Source organism: Carcharhinus amblyrhynchos, chromosome 28 (genome assembly GCF_965287045.1).
Source record: "Carcharhinus amblyrhynchos chromosome 28, sCarAmb.v2.hapA, whole genome shotgun sequence".
Taxonomy (NCBI): Eukaryota; Metazoa; Chordata; class Chondrichthyes; order Carcharhiniformes; family Carcharhinidae; genus Carcharhinus; species Carcharhinus amblyrhynchos.
The window spans coordinates 33,450,271-33,471,708 of NC_137351.1; the positions used below are offsets into that span (position 1 = coordinate 33,450,271).

Consider the following 21,438-nt stretch of genomic DNA (forward strand, 5'->3'; position numbering starts at 1 on the left):
ATACCTCTCAACATCTTATACACCTCTATCAGGCCACCTCTCATCCTTCGTCTCTCTAAGGAGAAAAGACCGAGCTCTCTCAACCTATCCTCATAAGGCATGCCACCCAGTCCAGGCAACATCCTTGTAACTCTCCTCTGCACCCTTTCAATGGCTTCCACATCCTTCCTGCAATGACGTGACCAGAAGTGAGCACAGTACTTCAAGTAGGGTCTGACAAGGGTCTTATACAGCTGCAGCATTATCTCCCGACTCCTAAACTCATTTCCTTGATTGATGAAGACCAGCACACCGTACGCCTTCTTAACCACATCCTCTACCTGTGAAGCTGCTTTGAGAGTCCTATGAACCCAGACCCCAAGATCCTTCTGATCTTCCACACTGCTAAGAGTCTTACCCTTAACATTATATTCAGTCATCCCAATTGACCTGCCAAAATGTACCACCACACACTTATCCAGGTTGAAGTCCATCTGCCACTTCTCCACCCAGTCTTGCATCCTATCTATGTCTCTTTGCAACTTCTGACATCCCTCCAAACTATCCATAACACCTCCAACCTGTGTGTCATCGGCAAACTTACCAACACATCTCTCCACTTCCTCATCCAGGTCATTTATAAAAATCGCAAAGAGTAAGGGTCCCAGAACAGATCCCTGGGGCACTCCACTGGTGACGGACCTCCATGCAGAAAAAGACCCATCTACAACCACTCTTTGCCTTCTGAATGCAAGCCAGTTCTAGATCCACGAAGCAATGTCCCCTTGGATGCCCTCTTTCCTTAACTTTTCTCCCCCCCACCCCTTTGCTTCTTTTCTCCTCCTCCTCTTTCTAAATTTTACCTCTCTCCCATCCATTTGCTCCCCCCTCCCTCACATCTTCTTCTGTCAGAGTTTACCCTCTAATTTCAGCTTCTTTGCCATTTGGCCGTTCACACACTTTATTCTCTTTGTGGATTGCCATTAGCAGCCTTTTTCCCTGGTTTCTGTGACTATGACTCATCTTTCATTCCCTCACCCTACAGTATAAATATCTCCCACTTTCTGTGCCTTTTGGCTTTGACAAAGGGTCAGCATGACTCAAAACGTCAGTTCTTCTCTCTCCTTACAGGTGCTGCCAGACCTGCTGAGATTTACCAGCGTTTTCTCTTTTGGTTTCAGATTCCAGCACCCACAGTAATTTGCTTTTATCACATCCAATGGTTTCTCCTTTGCTCTTGTACTGTTACCTTTGATGTCTGCCAGGGAAATATCCTTGGCCCCCTCCTATTTCTCATCTACTTGCTGACCCTTGGCAACTTCATCCAAAAACATATGAGTTTTCACATGTACGCAGCTGACACTCAGCTCTTCCTTGCTAACATTTCTTCCGCTGTTGCTGTATCATCAGACCCATTATCCCACAAGCAGTACGGGATGAGCAGAATTTTCCACAGAGTAGAATATTGATAAGCTGAAGCAATTAGTCTTGCTCCTGCTCCAAACTCTAATCCAAACAATCTATTCTGTTTTGAGATGCTCTTATGAAGTTGCTGGGATGTGTTATTACGTTAAAGATGCTATTGTAAGAACAGCGTCGATGTCAGCACTCACCCCTTCTTTCCCACTCCCCAATTGATCGAAATAGGATTTTAAAAAATTATAAGGATGATGGTATCAACTCATTGTCTGTACTTAACAATTTATATGCTGATTGCAAAGAGCTGAAACTGGCTTAGTAATAGGACACAAAGGGGTGTGGCAGAAGGCTGTTTTAGTGACTGGAGGCTGGTACTTAGTGGAGTACCACAAGATTCAGTGCTTGGACCCTTTGTTAAAAACATAAAGGATATCAATGATAATGTGGGGGGAATGATAAGCAAGTTTGCAGATGACACCAAGATTGGTAGAGTGGCTAAAGAAGGTCATAGGTTGCAGGAAGATATAGGGTAGATCAAATGGGCAGAGCAGTGGCAAATGGTATTTATTTAATCCTAATAAATGTGAGGTGATGCACTTTGGAAGAAGTAACAAGACAAGAGAGTATTTAATAAATGGCAGGACACTAGAAACTCAGAGGAACAGATGGATCTTGGGTACTTATTCACAGATTTCTGAAGGCTGCAGAACAGATGAATTGTATAGCTAAAAAGCATATGGAACATTTGTTTTTATCAGTTGTGGCATTGAGTGTAACAGCAAAGAGATAATATTGGAGCTGTAAGGAGCGTTAGGCCACAGCTGGAGAACTGTGTGTAGTTCTGGTCACATCATTATAGGAAGGATGTGATTAGCATTGGAGAGGGTACATTTATTCCAACCCAAGTAATCAGGAGACACACTAATTTTAGGGGGCCTATTCATGAGAGCTACAGCAACATTTTTATCTTTAAGTGCCTGACTAGTACTTAGTTTTTTAATCTAACAACAACAGAGGGAGGGAGATGGCATTGGTGGGGTTGTGTGCTACTCCTGCACCATGTGGAGTATCATGGTGTCCCTGAGCACCACATCTGTGAGAAGTGCATCCAGTTGCAGATGCTCAATGAACGCATGGATCAGAAGAGCAGAAGCTGGAAGCACTGAAGGGCGTACAATCAGCTGAAATTGTTCTAGATAATAGCTACAGAGATGTGGTCACACCCAAAGTGCAGGATGGTTGGCTAACTAACAGAAAGCAAAGAGTGGGGGTAAATAGGTGTTTTTCTGGTTGGTGATCAGTGACTAGTGGTGTGCCTCAGTGATCAGTGTTGGGACCGCAATTGTTTACGATTTACATAGATTTGGAGTTTGGAGTGGGGGACCAACTGTAGTGTCTCAAAATTTGCAGATGATACTAAGATGGTTGGCAGAGGATGCTGAAAGTCTGCACAGGGATGTAGATAGTCTAAGTGAGTGGGTGAGGGTCTGGCAGATGGGGTACAATGTTGGTAAATGTGAGGTCATCCATTTTGGTAGGAAGAACAACAAAATGGACTATTATTTGAATGGTGAAAAATTGCAGCATGCTGCTGCGCAGAGGGACCTGGGTGTCCTTGTGCAGGAATCTCAAGGAGTTGGTTTGCAGGTGCAGCAGGTAATTAAGAAAGCAAATGGAATTTTGTCTTTCATTGCTAGAGGGATGGAATGTAAAAACAGCAAGGTTATGTTCCAGCTTTATAAGGTACTGGTGAGGCCACATCTGGAGTATTGTGTACAGTTTTAGTCTCCTTACTTGAGAAAGGATATGCTGGCACTGGAGGGAGTGCAAAGGAGATTCATTACATTGATTCTGGAGTTGAGAGGGTTGGCTTATGAGGAGACCGTGAGTAGTCTGGGGCTATACTCATTGGAATTCAGAAGAATGAGGAGAGATCTTATAGAAACATATAAGATTATGAAGGGAATAGATAAGATAGAAGTTGTTTCCACTGGCAGGTGAAACTAGAACTTGGGGGCATAGCCTCAAAATAAGGGGAAGTAGATTTAGGAGTTGAGGAGGAACTTCTTCACACAAAGGGTTTGTGAATTTTGGAATTCCCTGCCCAGTGAAGCAGTTGAGGCTATCTCATTGAACGTTTGTAAGGTAAGGATAGATACATTTTTGAACAGTAAAGGAATTAAGGGTATGATAAGTGGACGGGTAAGTGGAGCTGAATCCACAAAAGGATCAGCCATGATCTTATTGAATAGCGGGGAGCCAGATGGCCTACTCCTGCTCCTAGTTCTTATGGTCTTATGATAGATGGGTGACCGCCAGACGGGTTAGGCAGACAGTGCAGGGTCCCCAGTGGCTGTCCCATTATCTAACAAGTATTTTGGATATCGATGAGGGGGACAACAACAGCAGTGGCCAGAGCAAAGGTATCACAGCTAACCCTGCTGTACAGATGGGTGGTACAAAACATAGCAAAACAATAGTGGTAGGGGATTCAGTAGTTAGGGGCACAGGCACTTCAGTGGCCATGAAAGGGGGCTCCATGATGGTAGTTTGCCTCCCTGGTGCCAGGATCCTGGATGTCTCTGAGTGGGTATAAAGCATCCTAAAATGGGAGGGAAATCAAATTGAACATATTGGCATGAATGACATAGGTAGAAAGAGTAGCGAGGTTCTGCAATGGCAATTTAGTGAGTTAGGTAGAAGATGGAAAAGCAAGACCTCTAGGGTAGTAATCTTAGGATTACTCCCCGTGCCACATGCTGTTGAGACTAGGAACAGGGAGATAGTGCAGCTGAACACATGGATAAAGAACTGGTGCAGGAGGGAGGGCTTCAGATTTGTGGATCGTTGAGATGTCTTCAGGGAAGCTGGGGCCTGTAGAAGAAAGACGGGTTACATCTGAACTGGAGGGGCATCAATATCTTGACTGGGAGATTTGCTAGTATGGTTTGGGTGGGTTTAAACTAATGTGACAAGGGGGTGGGAATCAGAACAGTCGGTCAGTAAGTGTAGAGACTGGGGATGAGCGTGGAACCAAAACCAGGAAGCTAAGAGGAAGCACAGGCTGAGGGAGGTTGAACTCAGTGGGCCTGGAAGTCTGGAGTACATCTGCTTCAATGCAGAAAGTACAACAGGTAAGACAGATGAACTTAGAACCTTGATTCTTGTATGGAACTTGGATGTGGCTGCAATAACGGAGACTTGGTTAAAAGAGGGACAGGGCTGGCAGCTAAATATTCCGGGGTATAAATATTTTAGGCGAGACAGAGGGGAAGGTAAAAGAGGTGGAGGACTTGCAATACTGGTTAGGGCAAGTATTGCAACTATACTTGCAATACTTATATATAGCTGTACAGAAGGAGGACATCTTGGAGGCGGGGGTTTGAGATTATTTTTCAGGTGGTGGGAATCCGGTATGCACTGCCTGGGAAGGTGGTGAGGCTGAAAGTATTTGGATCAGTTCTTGAAACTTCATAACATTCAAGGATATGGGACAAGTGCTGGAAACTGGGATCTGTGTGACTTAGAGGTGGTTGTTCCTGTTGATGCAGACTCATCAACAGGAACTGTGGCTAGTATATCATGACCTAGGTGATTTGTCTTCAACTGTGGCTAGTGTATCATGGCCTAGCTGATTTGTTTTTTTTCCACAGCTTGCCTCAGACTTTTCCCAACAACCACTTCTGAACGGTCTACTCTTCCCTGTAATGAGTTGGGAAGAACATTTAAGAATCTCCTATATCACCATTGTCCTGGCAGACGTTCTGTCTCTGCCTGATAGCTTGGAATGCAGCTCTAGTAATGCAAATGGTGAGAGCCAGTCTCCAGGTTTAGTTCATCTTTGAAATAATTCTTGCCATCAACAAATGTGCCATTTCATAGGAGGTTTGCCTTGACATGCGTGAATTGTAATCCACATGGGAAACTTCAAGACTTGACCGACTTGTAATTGCACATGTGTCAGATGACGAGTAGCAGCCATCTTTAAGTCCATGTCTTTTCTTACTTCAAAGTCCCTTTAAAGAAAGGCAATATATGTCTGACCAGCCAGTTAAGTTAAAGATTAATGTTACACATATCACGTCTTCTTGACACAATATGTCAATATAAATTTTTAAGGTTGATTTATTAGAGTCACAAGTAGGCTTGCATTAACACTGCAGTGAAGTAACTCTGAAAACCCCCTAGTTGCCACACTCCGGCGCCTGTCCGGGTACACTGAGGGAGAATTTAGCATGGTCAGTGCACCTAACCAGCCACACCTTTCAGACTGTGGGAGGAAACCGGAGCACCTGGAGGAAACCCACGCCCCCATTGAAGAGAATGTGCAGACTCCGCACAGACAGTGACCCAAGCTGGGACCTTGGCGCTGTGAGGCGGCAGTGCTAACCACTGTGCTGTCCATAGTTGTTGTTATCATCATTGAATCCCCACCAGCAACATCCTGGAGATTACCATTGATTAGAAACTGAACTGGACCATCCATATAAATAATGTGGCTACGTGAAGTGGAATTCTGTGACAAGTGACCACATCAAACTCCACGTGGACTGCAGTGGTTCAGGAAGGCACTGCGTACTCGAGGGTAGTTAGGGATGGGCAGTAAAAGATAGCTTTGCCAGTGATGCACATATCCCCAATAAAAGACCCTACTCCTCAGCCCATTGTGAGGCCTCCAAAGCTGACACCCCTACTTGGCACTCCGTCCTTGATAATTTTGTAAATAAGTATTCCATGTATATTTGTTCAAGTTTTTTTGGCCTCATTATAATTGTAATTCTTTGTATCTGTCCGAGTCATTAGAAATGAATTATTTCCCCACCAGATGGCAGGGTAGTACAAATTATAGCATGCTGACAATGTGGAGTTGGTGCAGTCAGTGTTATTATGGTGAATGGGTACTGCAGAATACAGCAGAACATTTCAAGAGAAAATAATCGGTAGCGAGCAGACATTAATGCCCAATGAGGTACTACACTCTGATTTATCAGCCCCTCAAAGGACATCTTGCTGCAGTAAAAGAATGCAATTTATAAACTTCAGGAATCTGGAACTAATTGGAACAATTAACTTTATGGGGATGGAAACCTGTCACAGCCCAGAGAAAAACAGATGAGTTCCATACTACACTTGAGAATCTAATAGTATTTTCGCCTATGGATGAATCTGAGTTCCACCGGTGGCCAGGAGCTGCTATCCCTCTGTCACTGTAATGCTGCCAGTACCTCAGCCACCTTTCCAGGTAAGGTACAGTGATGGTCAAGCTTTCAACTCACTGCGATCGTCCCACAGTGGCGCTCCAGAGCGCTTCACAAAATTGGGGACAGGCAGTTTAGGGCATAGAAAGAAGGAATGTGCATTTATATAGCGCCAATCATGGCTTCAGGGAATTCCATAACATTCTGCAGCCAACCAGGACCTTTTAAATTGTAGTTAGTGTTCTAATGTAGGAAAAACCGCAGTCAATTTGTACACAGTAATGTGACAACGACCAGAGAATCTGCTTCAGTGATGTTGATTGAGGATAAGTATTGGCCAAGAGTGGCAGCAAACTCTGTGGGCCCAATTTTACCATCAATCTGCACCCATTTCCGTGCGCAAAAACTTGGTAAAGATGGGCATGGGGTGAGTAGCGCGATCTGCCTCTGTGCCAGTTCTCTCTTTACCAAGGCCCGAAAATGGCCGCAGTCAGGACCCTGACCAAAATGGTCCCGATGGCCAATTGAATGTATTTGCATATATTTAAATTGACTTAATGGCTGTACGCCCAACTTTACCGGGACTTCTTCCTTTTATCGCCACGTTCGCCCATCCAGAATGGGCACGAAAGAGACATGCTCCACAAAAGTCTGATTCGGGCGCTCCAGTTAGTGAGGAACTAAGTGCCGAGCGTCCGAAGGCTCTCTGCTTGAGATGGGTAAGGATGAGGGGGAACGGAGATCCGCTGCACTCTGCCTGAGATCAGCGAGGGGGAAGGTGGGTCCGCTGTCACTCTGCCTGTGATCAGTGAGGGGGAAGGGGGGGTCCGCTGCCACTCTGCCTGAGATCAGTGAGGGGAACAGAGGTCCGCTGTCACTCTGCCTGAGATCAGTGAGGGGGAAGGGGGGGTCCGCTGTCACTCTGCCTGTGATCAGTGAGGGGGAAGGGGGGGGTCCGCTGCCACTCTGCCTGAGATCAGTGAGGGGAACAGAGGTCCGCTGTCACTCTGCCTGAGATCAGTGAGGGAGAAGGCGGGTCCATTGCCACTCTGCCCGAGCTCGATGCGGGGAAAAGGTGGGAGGGCCTGCGATCAGTGGCTGGCGGAAGGGGTGGGGGGGTGGAAAAGAGGGTCAGCAATGTTGTGGGGGTGGGGCAATGTCTCTGGGGGCCAGTGGGAGAAATTATCCAGCCTGGGAGCGATATGGCGTTGGAGCCGCATTCTATCATAATTTTTCTGCGCAATTGGAGGTGCCGATCAGAGCTGCAGGATTTTGGGTATGTTAAGGCTTGTGCAGTGTGATTTGGAATTGCTGATATTTTTTCAGGCAGAGTGCATATGGGGGCGCCTGAGAACCGGTCTAAAAGTCGGATTCAAAACACTCCCGGTTTCAAATCTGCCCAGCACTTGGAATCAAAATGGTAAAATAGGAACCTGCGTTTCAAAGTGACGCAATGTAATCTTTCACATCCAGCGCGGAGCCCTCAGTCTAACATCTCAGCTAAAAGTTGGCTCCTGCAACAATGCAGCACTGCCTAAGTACTGCAGTGGAACATTAGCCTAGATTACGCGCTCAAGTCTTTGGAATTGGACTCAAACAAAAATAAAGAATGCTATCACTGAGCCATGATTGACATTGGGAATAATTGGATTCTCTTTCCGAGAACTGCAACAGGTATGAAAGTCTGACTGGCCGCCTTCTGTGTTGCCCGATTCTATTTAGGAGGCTCTAAAAGTAGGTAATATGGTGGGCAGATGATTTTAATTAAGCAGGAGTCAACATCTTCACTTCCCAACAGTGGGTTGAGAAGCAGAGACTAATGGGACTTTATGTGGGGTGGGGTGGTTGCATAGTGGAATGTGGGCAGAGATCCTTTACCTTGTATTGTCCGATGTTCTAAAGTACTTTCTTCTGCACGTTAGTCTTTTGAATTGGGCCAGGTCACTGGGTTAGTAATCTCATGCGGGTTCGAATCCTGCCACAGCTGATGATGAAATTTGAATTCAATTAAAAAAAAACCTGGAATTGAAAAGTCAAATAATGACCATGAAACCATTGTCAATTGTTGTAGAAACACATCAGGTTCACTCGATCCTGATGTGTTGCTACAACTCGATCGATTGGGCGGCACGGTAGCACAGTGGTTAGCACTGCTGCTTCACAGTTCCAGGGTCCTGGGATCGATTCCCGGTTTGGGCCACTGTCTGTGTGGAGTTTGCACATTCTCCTCGTGTCTGCGTGGGTTTCCTCCGGGTACTCCGGTTTCCTCCCACAGTCCAAAGATGTGCGGGCTAGGTTGATTGGTCATGCTAAGAAATTGCCCCTTAGTGTCCTGGGATGCGTGGATTAGTGGGTATAATATGTAGAGATATGGAGGTAGGGCCTGAGTGGGATTGTGTTCAGTGCAGACTCGATGGGCCGAAGGGCCTCTTTCTGCACTGTAGGGTTCTATGATTCTATGATCTATGATCCACATCCAGATGCCTGCACAAGGGCAATTAGAGATGGACAATAAATGCTGGCCCAGCCAGCGATGCCCACATCCCATGAAAGAATAAAAATATGTAGCCAATAAGCATGGCTGAGGCAGGTTGGACTACACACTAACACTGGCAAGTTCCTACCTGTGATATGTTCGCACGTCATGGAAACTCTATGCTAAAACGTTTTGTAGTTATTGTCACGATTAAGTTGTGGAGTCTCGCAGAACCCGGTTCATGTTCATTTACATGTGACGTATTGCATGAAGCGGGTTTTGCGACCTTGACATAATTACAAAATGTTTTAGAATAGAGTGTCCATGACGTGCAAACGCATCCCACATATAGGTCCATAAAGGAGGTGACTAATTCCCGCTTGTGTTCTGCGAATGAACTCATTCATTGCGCCACAGGTGAGAACAGCCAAATGACAAGGGTATTGGGCTCAGGGCCATTGCTCGTCTTATTAGAGTGCAAAGAGTCATCATTGGCTGGCCATTGGAGCTCTCTAGGACCAGCTAGCGGAATTTGTGAACTGGTCGGCGATTGCAAGCAGTGAATCAAGCATGTGTGTGCCTGTTTCCCAGGGAACTCTCATGACACTTGTACATTTTGCTAAACCAGCAGTTTGTAAAGCTTTTGGAGGCCCCAGCCCTAGTTGACGACAGAGATCCACCATGAATACACCCAGTTCTAGTTCCATCTCCAGTAACAACGTGCCATAGATATAATAATAGCCTATGAATCTTTGAAATTGATCTCCTCTGCTAGCACCTTTGATTGGTACAAGAGTAGTTAGTGTTCCTGAGGAGGGATGATGTTTTTGCCAGGTCCAGAGGAGAATTATTTAGGTGGTGGCCTTCTGGGAGACAGTGGCATAATGGTGATGTCACAGGACTGTAGACCAAAGGCCTAGGCTAATGCTTTGGGACGTGGGTTGAAATGTCATCACGGCAGTTGTGGAATTTAAATTCAAATAGAACTGAAATACAAAGCTAGTCCCAATAATGGTGACCGTGAAACTATCATCAATTGTCATAAAATCCCATCCAGTTCACTAATATACTTTAGGGAAGGAAATCTGCCATCCTTACCTGGTCTGGCTATATGTGACCCCAGACTCTTAGCAATGTGGTTGACTCTTAACTAACTTTTAAGGGTTAGGCAAGCCACTCCAATAAAAAGCAATTAGGGATGAACAACAAATGCTGGCCTGGCCACTGAACCCACACCCTGTGAAAAAAAATTCTGGATTCAGTCTATACAAGTTAACTATCTCAGTCATTGGTTCGCATTCTTAAAAATATCAAATCCCAGTTGGATGTTTGACTAGTGCCTTTTTCATTAGAGCTTTGCTTTTTTGCAGGGACCTTTTTCAGGAATTGAATCCACATTGCTTTTTGGGATAAAGATGCCAATTAACTTTTATCCCATTTTCCTGAAGCAATTCAAAGCTAAAATCATTATTAATAGTAGTGGTTATATTCTATTTGTACTAATTTCTGAGTAGCAAAGTGTGCCAACATTGCAGTGGGATCTCCATATAACCACTTCCTGATCCTGCCAGTCAAAGTGGCACATACAGATGTGGTCCCTCCAGATGCGGCCCCTCCAGTGGCCCCTTGTCTTGTAGGAATCCACCTGTGGCGTAGTCCCAAGCATCTTCTGACCAAGATGTCTCTCTCCCCAACCAACTGATCCTCTCAACACTTTCCTGTTTGACCACATTGCAATCCAATCATAATTGCTGTATCTCACCAAGCTCACTTTCTTGCCCTGTACATTATTGGCAGCAGAACAGGGATACGGGCTGAGGATGGCAAGTCCACATGATTATCAGCTCATGTTAACACTTCTTTAATATCTGACTTCCTTGTTTCCCCATTGCTATTATGTTGAAACCACAAAGAATAGGTAGGTGCTCAACCCATGGTCACATTTGTACTGAAATCAGCATCAGTACCCCTCCCCCTCCCTTTCCTCAATAGTGTTATACCCCACCCCCATATCTCATTCTCCCATTCCCGCTCTTGTCTCCTCCTTTTCTTCCTCCTCTGTTGACTTGAAGTTTGCGTTTGTTCATGATTCCCTCTGTACCACAGCACTGGAGATTTATCAGTGTGATATAAAGTTCTATGGTGATAATTGGTCCAGGTTTCAGATTGTGCATTATCCAGCCCAGTGCCCATGGATTGGAAGCAGTAACTGCAACCCAGGCTAATTTCTTTACTTTGTCATTAATCTAATGACACTGAATCCAGTTGTCGCCTCCATACCCAAGTGGAACCAAGCTAATTCAGCACAGGTTAGCGATGGAACCTGGTTCTTGCTTGTGGGTCAACATGACACCATTTACCCACTGACTCACTTGGGGGCATTTTTTACTTTGTTTAAAGAGTTCAACTTCAGTTTGATTCCTGTGTGCTATCATTCTAACCAGCTACTGTCTGAATTCCAACACTGAAATAATGAAACACTGGGAGACAGGAAAGAGCTGTAAGCTGAAAGCTTTATTGAAAAAAACTTATGCATGCAGGTGCTTGTACTGGGTATAAATTGTTCTCTGTTCATTGTATCCACCCCTCATTCTGACAGGCACGAGAATCATTAGACAACGAAGCTTTGTCCTGGCACCATAACAGGTAGAACTACACATCGTTCTGTATATTTAAATACCAAGAGCATGTTGTTGTGTCTGTCTTGTTCACAGAGTCTAGATTTTCTGAGTTTACCCTTAATATTTTGTGCTTGTTGATTCCCCATTTAGACAACATAGAACATAGAACACTACAGCACAAACAGGCCCTTCGGCCCACAAGTTGCGCCGATCACATCTATACCTACTAAGCCATAGACCTATCTATAACCCCCAATCCCATTAGATCCCATATACTCATCCAGAAGTCTTTTAAAAGACCCCAGCGAGTTTGCCTCCACCACCACCGACGGCAGCCGATTCCATTCACTCACCGCCCTCTGAGTGAAAAACTTACCCCTAACATCTCCTCTGTACCTGCTTCCCTGTACCTTAAATCTGTGTCCTCCCGTAGCAACCATTTCAGCCCGGGGAAATAGCCTCTGAGAATCCACTCTATCTATTCCTCTCAACAACTTATAAATCTCTGTCAGGTCGCCTCTCAACCTTCGTCTCTCCAGGGTGAAGAGTCCCAGCTCCCTCAACCTATCTTCATAAGGCATGCCTCCCAATCCAGGCAACATCCTTGTAAATCTCCTCTGCACCCTTTCAATAGCTTCCATGTCCTTCCTATAGTGAGGCGACCAGAACTGCGCACAGTACTCCGAGTGGGGTCTGACAAGGGTCTTATAAAGACCCTTGACATAATTGACATCTTTTTGTACTCAGGGAGCTGCATCTTCATCTTCTCAAAACTCACATGAAGACTTTTTTTTCTGCTCTTGCTTTAACTGGCTTTACTCAAATGTTAAAATTTGAGTTTAAAGTTTATTTATTAATGTCACAAACAGGCTTTCATTAAAGCTGCAATGAAGTTACTGTGAAAATCCCCTAGTCTCCACACTCCGGTGCCTGTTCGGGTACATTAAGGGAAAATTCAGCATGGCCAATGCACCCTAACCAGCATGTCTTTCAGACTGTGGGAGGAAATCAAAGCACCCTAAGGAAATCCACACAAACGTGGGGAGAACGTGCAAACTTTGCACAGACAGTGACCCAAGCCGGGAATCAAACTGGGTCCTTGGTGCTGTGAGGCAGTAGTGCTAACCACTGTGCCATCAAATTCTCTCCCTTTCTGTTATTGCTGGGATTTTACCAGTGGTGGTGGGAAGGAGAGGAGAGGAGGGTGGGGCACTTCCTGATCAAGCACATTGTGCCCCGCAGAGGACCCATGGTGGCACGGACCATCTTTGTGGGAAGAAACCCAACATCTCCCCATTTCCCCCAAATAACAAAATAACACTGTGGCTTCCAGGTCTTGTTCACCGCTGACCTTCCAGCTAGTGAGTCTGACCACTGTTTCCACGTTAAACCTCTGGCATGCCTCTCTGAGTTGTGGTCTTCTCTCCCCCATTTCCCCCTCTTTGTTCATGATTCCATCTCATTCTCTTAGCTCCTGTGCCTTGGTTTCTCCCCCTCTTTCTCTCCATGTCACTTAAGCAAGAATTATCTATCTAATGGATTGTTGGAACACATTCTAATAAAGCGTAGATATTAAGCAGTGCATAAATCACAAACTCTCTTGAAACCAGCCTTGATTCCCAGAGACAAATAGGATAGAGTTTTCTCTTTAGTGTAGGTGGGATATATGAGCTCAATGTGATCCAAGTTCCTCTTGGAAAGTTGGGCACAGTTGCTCTTTTCATTGGTCAGAAAATATTGAGTGGTTTGTGATAAAGACTTCTGGCCCACCAACACACAAGAGAAAATTCTACCCTGACCTCACTTAGTTATACAAGCCACCCGAAATCCTTGGAAGCTGAGTGATCCATCCCGGCTCCAGAGATTTCCTGTTACAAGCTTGACCCAAACTTGGTCTCCTTCTTGGAGTTGCAGGATCGTGTTTTTTGTTGCAAGCTGGGAACTATTTATTGGAAGCACGCTATGGATCAGACTGACTACTGTTCCATTCTTCACCAGGGCCACATCTGTCTGCATACCTCTACCCGGCAGAGAGGAGTAACCAAAAAAATAGAAGCCGCACTTGGGACTTGTGAATTTTCCAGTCTTGTTGTTGTACGCCCCTCCATAATTCACGTTGACCTTATCGTAAACTATGGCTTCCACAGGCTTCAACACATGTGTCATTGTGGAGCGCTGCGCGTCAAACACCACTTCTGATTCTGACAAAATAGAAAACATAGACTTAATGCAATAACTATACTAACAGCCCATTTTTTCCTCCAAATTGAGAAAGTTCATTATTAAAATGTAGAAATGTACAGTAGGGGACTAGCACAGTATTGAGCTGCTGCAGTGTAGGTTTTCCACATTAGTGTCATACTAAGCCATTTTTCTTTATTCTGAAGGTATGAGTCATTCTGAAATTTTCTCTTTACAGCGAATCAGAGCATCAGAATAATGCTCAGATTTTTCCTCTCATTTTGCCTGAAGTTGCTGTCCCTTAATAGGCTAGTTGTGTGTGTGTACCACTGCTTTATCTCCACCCAATTTACTGAGCTTTACTGAGGCACTGTGGGATTGGGGAATGAAATGGTTCCATTTTCAGGCAAACATGGTCAGCAAAAAGCTAAAATTCCAGGCCAGGCCTAACATAATCTGGTGCAGTGTTAATCTTCCTTACTCCCCCACCTCCCCAAAATCAGAGACAACAAAAATGCTCTCAGTGTTATCCCCATGACTTACCAAAGGGGAATATCCTTTCCCACCAAACACCGTTAGCTCTTTCTGACATTAACTGTTTTGTGCTGCAGGCTCAGACTGTTTAGAAATGACTGAAACCGCTCAAACTCATGTCACAGCCCAGGAGACTTTCACAGAATCATAGAATCCCTACAGTGCAGAAGGAGGCCATTTGGCCCATCAAGTCTGCACCGACCACAACCCCACCCAGGCCATATCCACAGAACCCCACTCATTTACCCTGCTAGTCCCCCTGCCACGAAGAGGCAATTCACTATGGCCAGTCAACCTAATCCGCACATCTTTGGACTGTGGGAGGAAACCGGAGCACCCGGAGGAAATCCATGCAGACACCGGAGAACATGCAGACTGCACAGATAATCACCTGAGGCCAGAATTGAACCCAGGTCCCTGGCACTGTGAGGCAACAGTGCTAACTACTGTGCCACCGTGCTGCCCTTTCATCCCATTTGGCTGGCCTAGATTTAAACTCCGAGGGTAAAGTTCAAAGTGTTTCCCCTTTCACCATCTGGATCCCTATTGAGATGGCTGTACTCCATTATAGGTGGAGGAGACAATGAGTCTGGAACCTTCAGCATTTGTCAGTTGCTGGTGATCAGAGACGGGACCTTGGCTCATTTTCTTCCTTCCCATCCCAACCTAGAGATCCCTAGGCAGCCAGGTCTGTATGTTTCAGTACCTCCCTGGGTTGTGCATGTAACCACTGAGCCCTCATAATTCATGACAAGGGGCAATTTGTTAATGACTCTACACAATCATCATGTTTCTTTCTCATGTTTTTATTTGAAACAGTTAATGTTGTGTGTCTAGTTCTATCTGATAAAAATCTTGCTTTTGGAAGTGTTGTCTTGACTCACCACCGCTCCAATAACAAGCAGCTCCCAGCTTGGCCTTTGTCTTTGCGAGCAATTTCAATGGATTATTTGGTCTAATTTTTTCATTAGTCACTCCCTGAAAACAATCGAAAACTTGGAGTAAGTGCTTTGTGTTTGATTGTTTCGGCATGAGACAGCCAAAGGTTGGGATTTGCAGGATATTACACTGGGAGACATTACACAAAGGAATAGAATAGAGTATGCAAGAAAGGAAGGACCTACAGCCTTTCCACACAGCAAGAACAATCTAGAAACCCAGTAAATCTCTCACTAACTTGTGTTGTGATTTTCATCCATCCTTTGGCTTCCACACATCATCAACCATCTCTGTATCATGGATCAGACCTCTCCAGCTCAAATTATTCTTTTCATATTTCACTAAAAAAGCTCACAATTAATAGGTTCGGTGCTCCTGAGGAAATTCCTCTTGCCTTTCTTGCATTCCTTTGCGATTCTCTTCCAGCTTCATCCTCACCACGTTGTTATCATCTGCTAACTAAACTGTTTTTTTTATTGGAATTTCAATCTCATTCCTCCTTATCTCCCTCATTCTTCCATTCCTCTGATCATTTACAGATTTTTAAAATCTAAATTTCTTCTCAAGTAATCACTTCTTTCTTTTTCTGACGACATTTGGTAGGGTCTGAATGGGGGTTAATGCCTCCCTCCTGGATTTCTCAATTCAATAAGACCACCCAAGCTGTTTTGTCCTGGAGGCTGTCTAAACCACTTAATATCCTGAGGGAATCTTCTATAAATAATCTCCCATCCACCTCAAGATGAATCCACACAAACCCCAAGTGATTTTATCTAGCTAACTGATCTACGTTATGTATATTTACCAACTGCAGGCTTCATGTGGCTTCCTTGGTAGTATCAATTCAAAAGCCAGTGAGCAAAGTTGTCCTCTTGAGTTTTTGGGCACAAAACATTAGGAGGGAGCCAGATGGAAGTATTAGGTTGGAGGTTCATGTGGGAAAATTAAAAGTGAGCGATTGATTATACATCCAAAATATGGCACATCCAAGTTTATATCCATTAAATTAAATGGTAAGCAAAATGGGATTGGATCTATATTCCCTGAAATTAGAGGAATGAGAGGTGAAGGGACTTGACAGGGTCAATACTGAGAGAATGTTTCCTCTCATGGGGAATCTAGAACTAAAGGGCACAGTTTTGAAATCAGGAGTCTCCTCCCATTTAAGGCAGAAGGAAAGAGGAATTTCTTCTCTCACGATGGTGGCTATTGTTTGGAATTGCCTTCTGCAGAGAGGCTGGGCCATTGGATATACTCAATGGTGAGGTAGACACGTTTTTGATTGACAAGGGAGTCGGGGATACGGGGGGCGGGGCCTGGCAGGAAAGTGGCCTTGATCAGACCTGCCATGATCTTATGGAATGATGGAGCAGGAGCGAAGGGCCTACTCCTGCTCCCATTCCTTCACTTCTAATGGCGGAGACAATGTGATGGGCACCTGCCTCTCCCTGCCTGATTTTTCAGCTAGGTCATCTGTTTGTGTGAAGCTTGTATACCCAAATGTTGAAGAAAATACCCACCCCACCATGTTCCCACAGCATTCAATCACTTTTTGTACTTAATCTTCTAACTTTCAGTCCCATTCCTAACCAGTATTCATTCAGCTGTTGCATAAAAATATTAATCAATAAAAAAATGCCACCACTATGGCTCCACCTACTTTCTATTAGATGAAAGATGAAATTAGTTTTCTTTTGTAAAAACTTGTCAATGTTACACCCTGAAACCTTTATATAATTCGTGCTGATTCTTCGCGTTCCTTCTGTGGTAAATTGTAAATATTATGCTGGAGGAGATTACATGGCGAAGAATGGATATGGTCATGCGAGGATTTAAATTCACTGATGAGAATTTTAGATTGGAGATGTTGGAGGAGTGAAGAGCTTCAGTAAGTGAGTTTAGGACAAGATTGGTTGGTTGGATCAGACTTTCTGATGGGTTTGGGAAGAAGTTGCACTGGAGCATAAACTCCTTGGGCCAAATGGCCTGTTTCTGTGCTACTCATTCTGTGTAAATCGTTTTGGATTCAATTGACCCTTCACAAAAATAAACACCAAAGGTTCCATATAACACATCAACGCATCAAGCATTCCTTTCCACTCCAGGCCATTTTCCTGGTGATCCGAAGAGAAGGCCAAAGTGATCAATTTCAAAATCAAACATACATTTTATGATGTGAAATGTGATTAAAAATGCCCATTTGTCACAAGGGCGGCTTGGTAGAGACAGTGAAGGCCAAATGGTCAGTTAGCTTTCTGACTTGGAGTCACGTAGAACACGATGGTTCAGCTATGATAGAGTCCAGGCTGCTGATTTTAAAGGGCCCAATCTCCCCACTCTCCAGTCTCTCCACTCAGGCTCCCTGCCCTCAAAAACTGAAATAGTCACCCCCCACCACCACCCCAAACCAGGAGAACACCACCAACCCCTCACTAAAGGGGAGCATCCTGCTCCACCCACTCATGATTAATGGATTAAACCTCCTCCCAGCACAAAGGCATGAGGGTGATCTAATCCAACACCCCCTCCCCCACTCAGGCCCCATTCCTGTTTCAGACCGTTTATTCAGCCTGCCTTCCCCTTCAGAGACCCCATTCAGTTCCCCTTCCCCCTCGGACCCTCTTCTCAGGCCATGTGCCTTGGCAGTGCCCAAGGTGCACTGCCCCCAGCACTCTGGCACTGACCCCATCATCTACCAGGACTCATTTTCTCTGTCCCTCATCCAGGCTGAGAGTGTGGCAAGGTCAATGCCTTGCACCTCTGCCTGAGCCCACCCAACCCCAGCATCAAAGAGGGATCCTTCCTGTGCAGCATGGCAGCAGCAGAGGCCACTGAACCTACCTCCTCGAGGTCCCTCGGGTCTCAAGGCACCAGGCCAGGATGTCAGTGCAGGCTGCCAGGGGGCAGTGTATTCTGGGCATTGCCAAAGCACATGGCCTGAAGGTAGGCTGAGTTGGGGATACGAGGGGGAGGGTAGCTGAGTGGGTGGGGGTGGGGAGGGTGGTGGTGGGGTGTCAGTTGCCCTGTTGACCTTGGGGTGAGTGCGGTCAGAAAATCCCACAGTCCTAAAACAGGAGGATTGGGCCCGGAAACAGAGTGAGAGAAATAGTTTTAGAGTGCTGCAGAAAGAGCGGGAGAGAAGAGAAAGGAGGCAGAGAGACAATAGTAAGAGAGTGAGAGACGGAATAATACTGAAAGGTGATAGAAAGAAAATGAAAAGGGAGTTTAACAAAAGATAGCAATAAAAAGGGGACCACAACAATGTCTAGTTATACAGTGCCTTTCAATATAATGTACTAAGGCACTTCATTGGAGCATTATAAAGTGGAATTTGATACTGAGCCACAGAAGGCGATATTATAGCAAAAGTTTAGTTAAAGTTTGGACAAAAAGGTAGATTGGAAGGAGCAGCTTAAAGGACAAGAATGAGGTGGAGGTGATTTTGGGAAGGAATTCCAGAGCTTCAGGCTAAAGGCTACAGACGGGTTTGAAAGGATGAGGAGGGATAGCTCATCCTTTTCATAGTAGCATGGACTGACATTTGTTACATTTTGATAAGAGCCCTTTGGGTACTGTGGCAGGGACAGATACCTGATGGAGAAATTCAGACACAGAATTCAGGAAAGGGTGGGACACAACTTTGTGAAGCAAAATATGTTCAAGAACTTTGGAGAGGAAAGAAAGTTTAGAGTTGGGGGTAAGAGTTTATAAAGTCAGCGAGATCAAGACTTTTCATGTGAATAGGGGGTAATGACGGTAGATTTGAAAGAAGGATAGAACCAGAAGAGACAGTGCCACTAATGATATCAGCTATCATAGGAGCCTGGAAGGAAATTGGGAATAGGGTGAAGGGAGCGAGGGGACAGTCTCATAAGGAAGTCATGTTTCGAGTGGGCATATTGGGGAGGATAGGAAAGTAAATGGAGAAAGTTGCGAATTCAGGGTTAGGTCAGGATGGAACGTTAGAGGAATTGTGATTCAGTGGACAAGGGGAAGGGAGCAAAGCGGTAGAAAGGCAGCTGACTGGATGGTCTCAGTCTTACTGACAAAGACATAGAACCCTACAGTGCAGAAACAGACCCTTTGGCCCATCGAGTCTGCACCGACTACAATCCCACCCAGGCCCTATCCCCATATCCCTACACATTTACCCGCTAATCCCTTCTAACCTACACATCCCAGGACACTAAGGGACAATTTTTAGCATGGCTAATCAACCTAACCCGCACATCTTTGGACTGTGGGAGGAAACGGGAGCACCTGGAGGAAACCCATGCAGACACGAGGAGAATGTGCAAACTCCACACAGACAGTGACCTGAGTTGGGAATCGAACCCAGGTCCCTGGAACTGTGAAGCAGCAGTGCTAACCACTGTGCTACCGTGCCGCCCTATCTATGAGTTCCTTGCACATGTTGGAGGTGAGGATGGAGGAGACAGGACAGAGGGGTTTAAGAAGAAGGTTTGCAGTAGAGAAAAGAAGCTGGCATTTTCTTTGCATGCCAGGCCAATCCTGAAATGGTGAGTAATTATGGGAGATGAGGGTAGAAACCAATAATACTTAGTGATTCAATATGATTTAATGACGAAACATTTTCTCCTCTCTCTAGCTCTGAATAAGAGCCAGTGGACTTGAAACACTAACTCCACGGGCCGGAGTTTACAGCCTCGTTCATCCTGAAATCGTAAAATTCCACCCAAGGTCAATGGACCTTTTTATTGCCTGCCTCTTGCCTGCTCTGATTCCCGTGGTGGGTGAGGTGGTAAAATTCTGGCCTCTGTACAGGTGCTGCCAGACCTGCTGCTTTTTCCAGCATTTTCTGTTTCATTTAAGATCTAGCGCTGAATGGCTAAGCAAGTATAGATTTGTATCTATTGCCTTGTGGACTAAGGGATAAGTATAAAACAACAGGAGAATGTGACCAGCAGGGAGAGACAGTAACTGAGAGAAAACTAGAGAGAAATGAATGTTTTGCGAGGTAAAGAAAGAACAGGTCAAATATAGGAAAGACACATACAATTGATTTCCTAACCTTACCTGCATATTTTCTAGCTCATTCTCAATGGCACCAGACTGATAGATACAGTGAAGAAGGATTAAGCACAACACATTCCCCTGAAATAAAATAGAACAAATTCAATTAAATTAGATACAAGGAACCATGTATGCAAAACGTTGACACAGTCATTGCTATTTGCACTTACCAATCGAAAGGAATCCATTCCTAGTGGCTTCAGGTAAACAATGCTTTCTCTTCAAATCCTTTCTGAACTTGATGTTGTTGAACCAATGCCCGATCTCTGGATTTTATGGCTTTTGACTCTGTCCAGTTCACACTTTTTTTCTCAATAGCGTGAGACAGGATGTGTGCTCAATTCTGCAAGTTTTTGTCCCTTTTGTTCAAATTTTCAAAAGAGCAGTTGCTCTAGCAGCAACCACTGCCCAAAGTTAGTCAAGATCTTTACAGACCCGCAGGTGTGAAAACCAAAATATGTTATGCATGTCTTACAAATTCCAACACCTCGAGGTTGCTACTGGAGATAGCGCCAAATGTCATTCAACCACCCAGGAAGGAATGAAACATTTTCACTTCATGTGTTCAGAACATCATTGTACTAAAATCACTCTTTAAAATTTAAAATTTTAATTTGTTTTCAAAACTGGTTAATCCAACGTTTATTGCATTACTATCAAAGTAGGTGGGAAGGGGCCGTCCTTTTCTTTAAGAACCCAAGAAGAACATCTCATTCAGAATACATTAGTGATTCACAGGTTGCTGGTTTGCATCCTGTAAGTCAGTATACAACCAGTGGCACCTGCGATGATGTCGTAAAACTTCAATTGCTTTTTGTTCAGTAGGTTTTGAGTTTATTCCCAGGTCTTCCAGACCAGTAAGGTCAGAGTGCTTCACGTCTGTGAGATGCAACCTGCCCACTTGCCATTTGAGTTGAGATGACAAGGGAGTTGCGAGTGTTGTCCAGGGCTTGCAACATATCGACACGGATTGTTTTAATATCCAGGAGTCACAAATGGAACTGAAATTGTGTTAGCATCCTTACTCCTGAGCTTATGGTAGAGGGAAGTTTATTGA

General features: G+C 44.8%; 2 protein-coding genes across 3 annotated transcripts in view; one reads left to right on the forward strand and one right to left on the reverse strand.

The window, feature by feature from the left end:
* mthfs (5,10-methenyltetrahydrofolate synthetase (5-formyltetrahydrofolate cyclo-ligase)) overlaps window positions 1-21,438 on the forward strand; it is an 83,190-nt gene that overhangs the window by 24,981 nt on the left and 36,771 nt on the right. The window lies entirely within an intron of this gene.
* LOC145359503 (complement C1q tumor necrosis factor-related protein 3-like) lies at window positions 11,567-20,628 on the reverse strand. The gene is made up of 4 exons (XM_080214123.1): window positions 20,552-20,628; window positions 20,385-20,462; window positions 15,293-15,386; window positions 11,567-13,894 (listed from the first exon to the last, which is right to left on the reverse strand). Exons 1-4 carry the CDS (start codon window positions 20,567-20,569, stop codon window positions 13,494-13,496), a joined length of 591 nt encoding a protein of 196 aa, XP_080070249.1. The 5' UTR covers window positions 20,570-20,628; the 3' UTR covers window positions 11,567-13,493.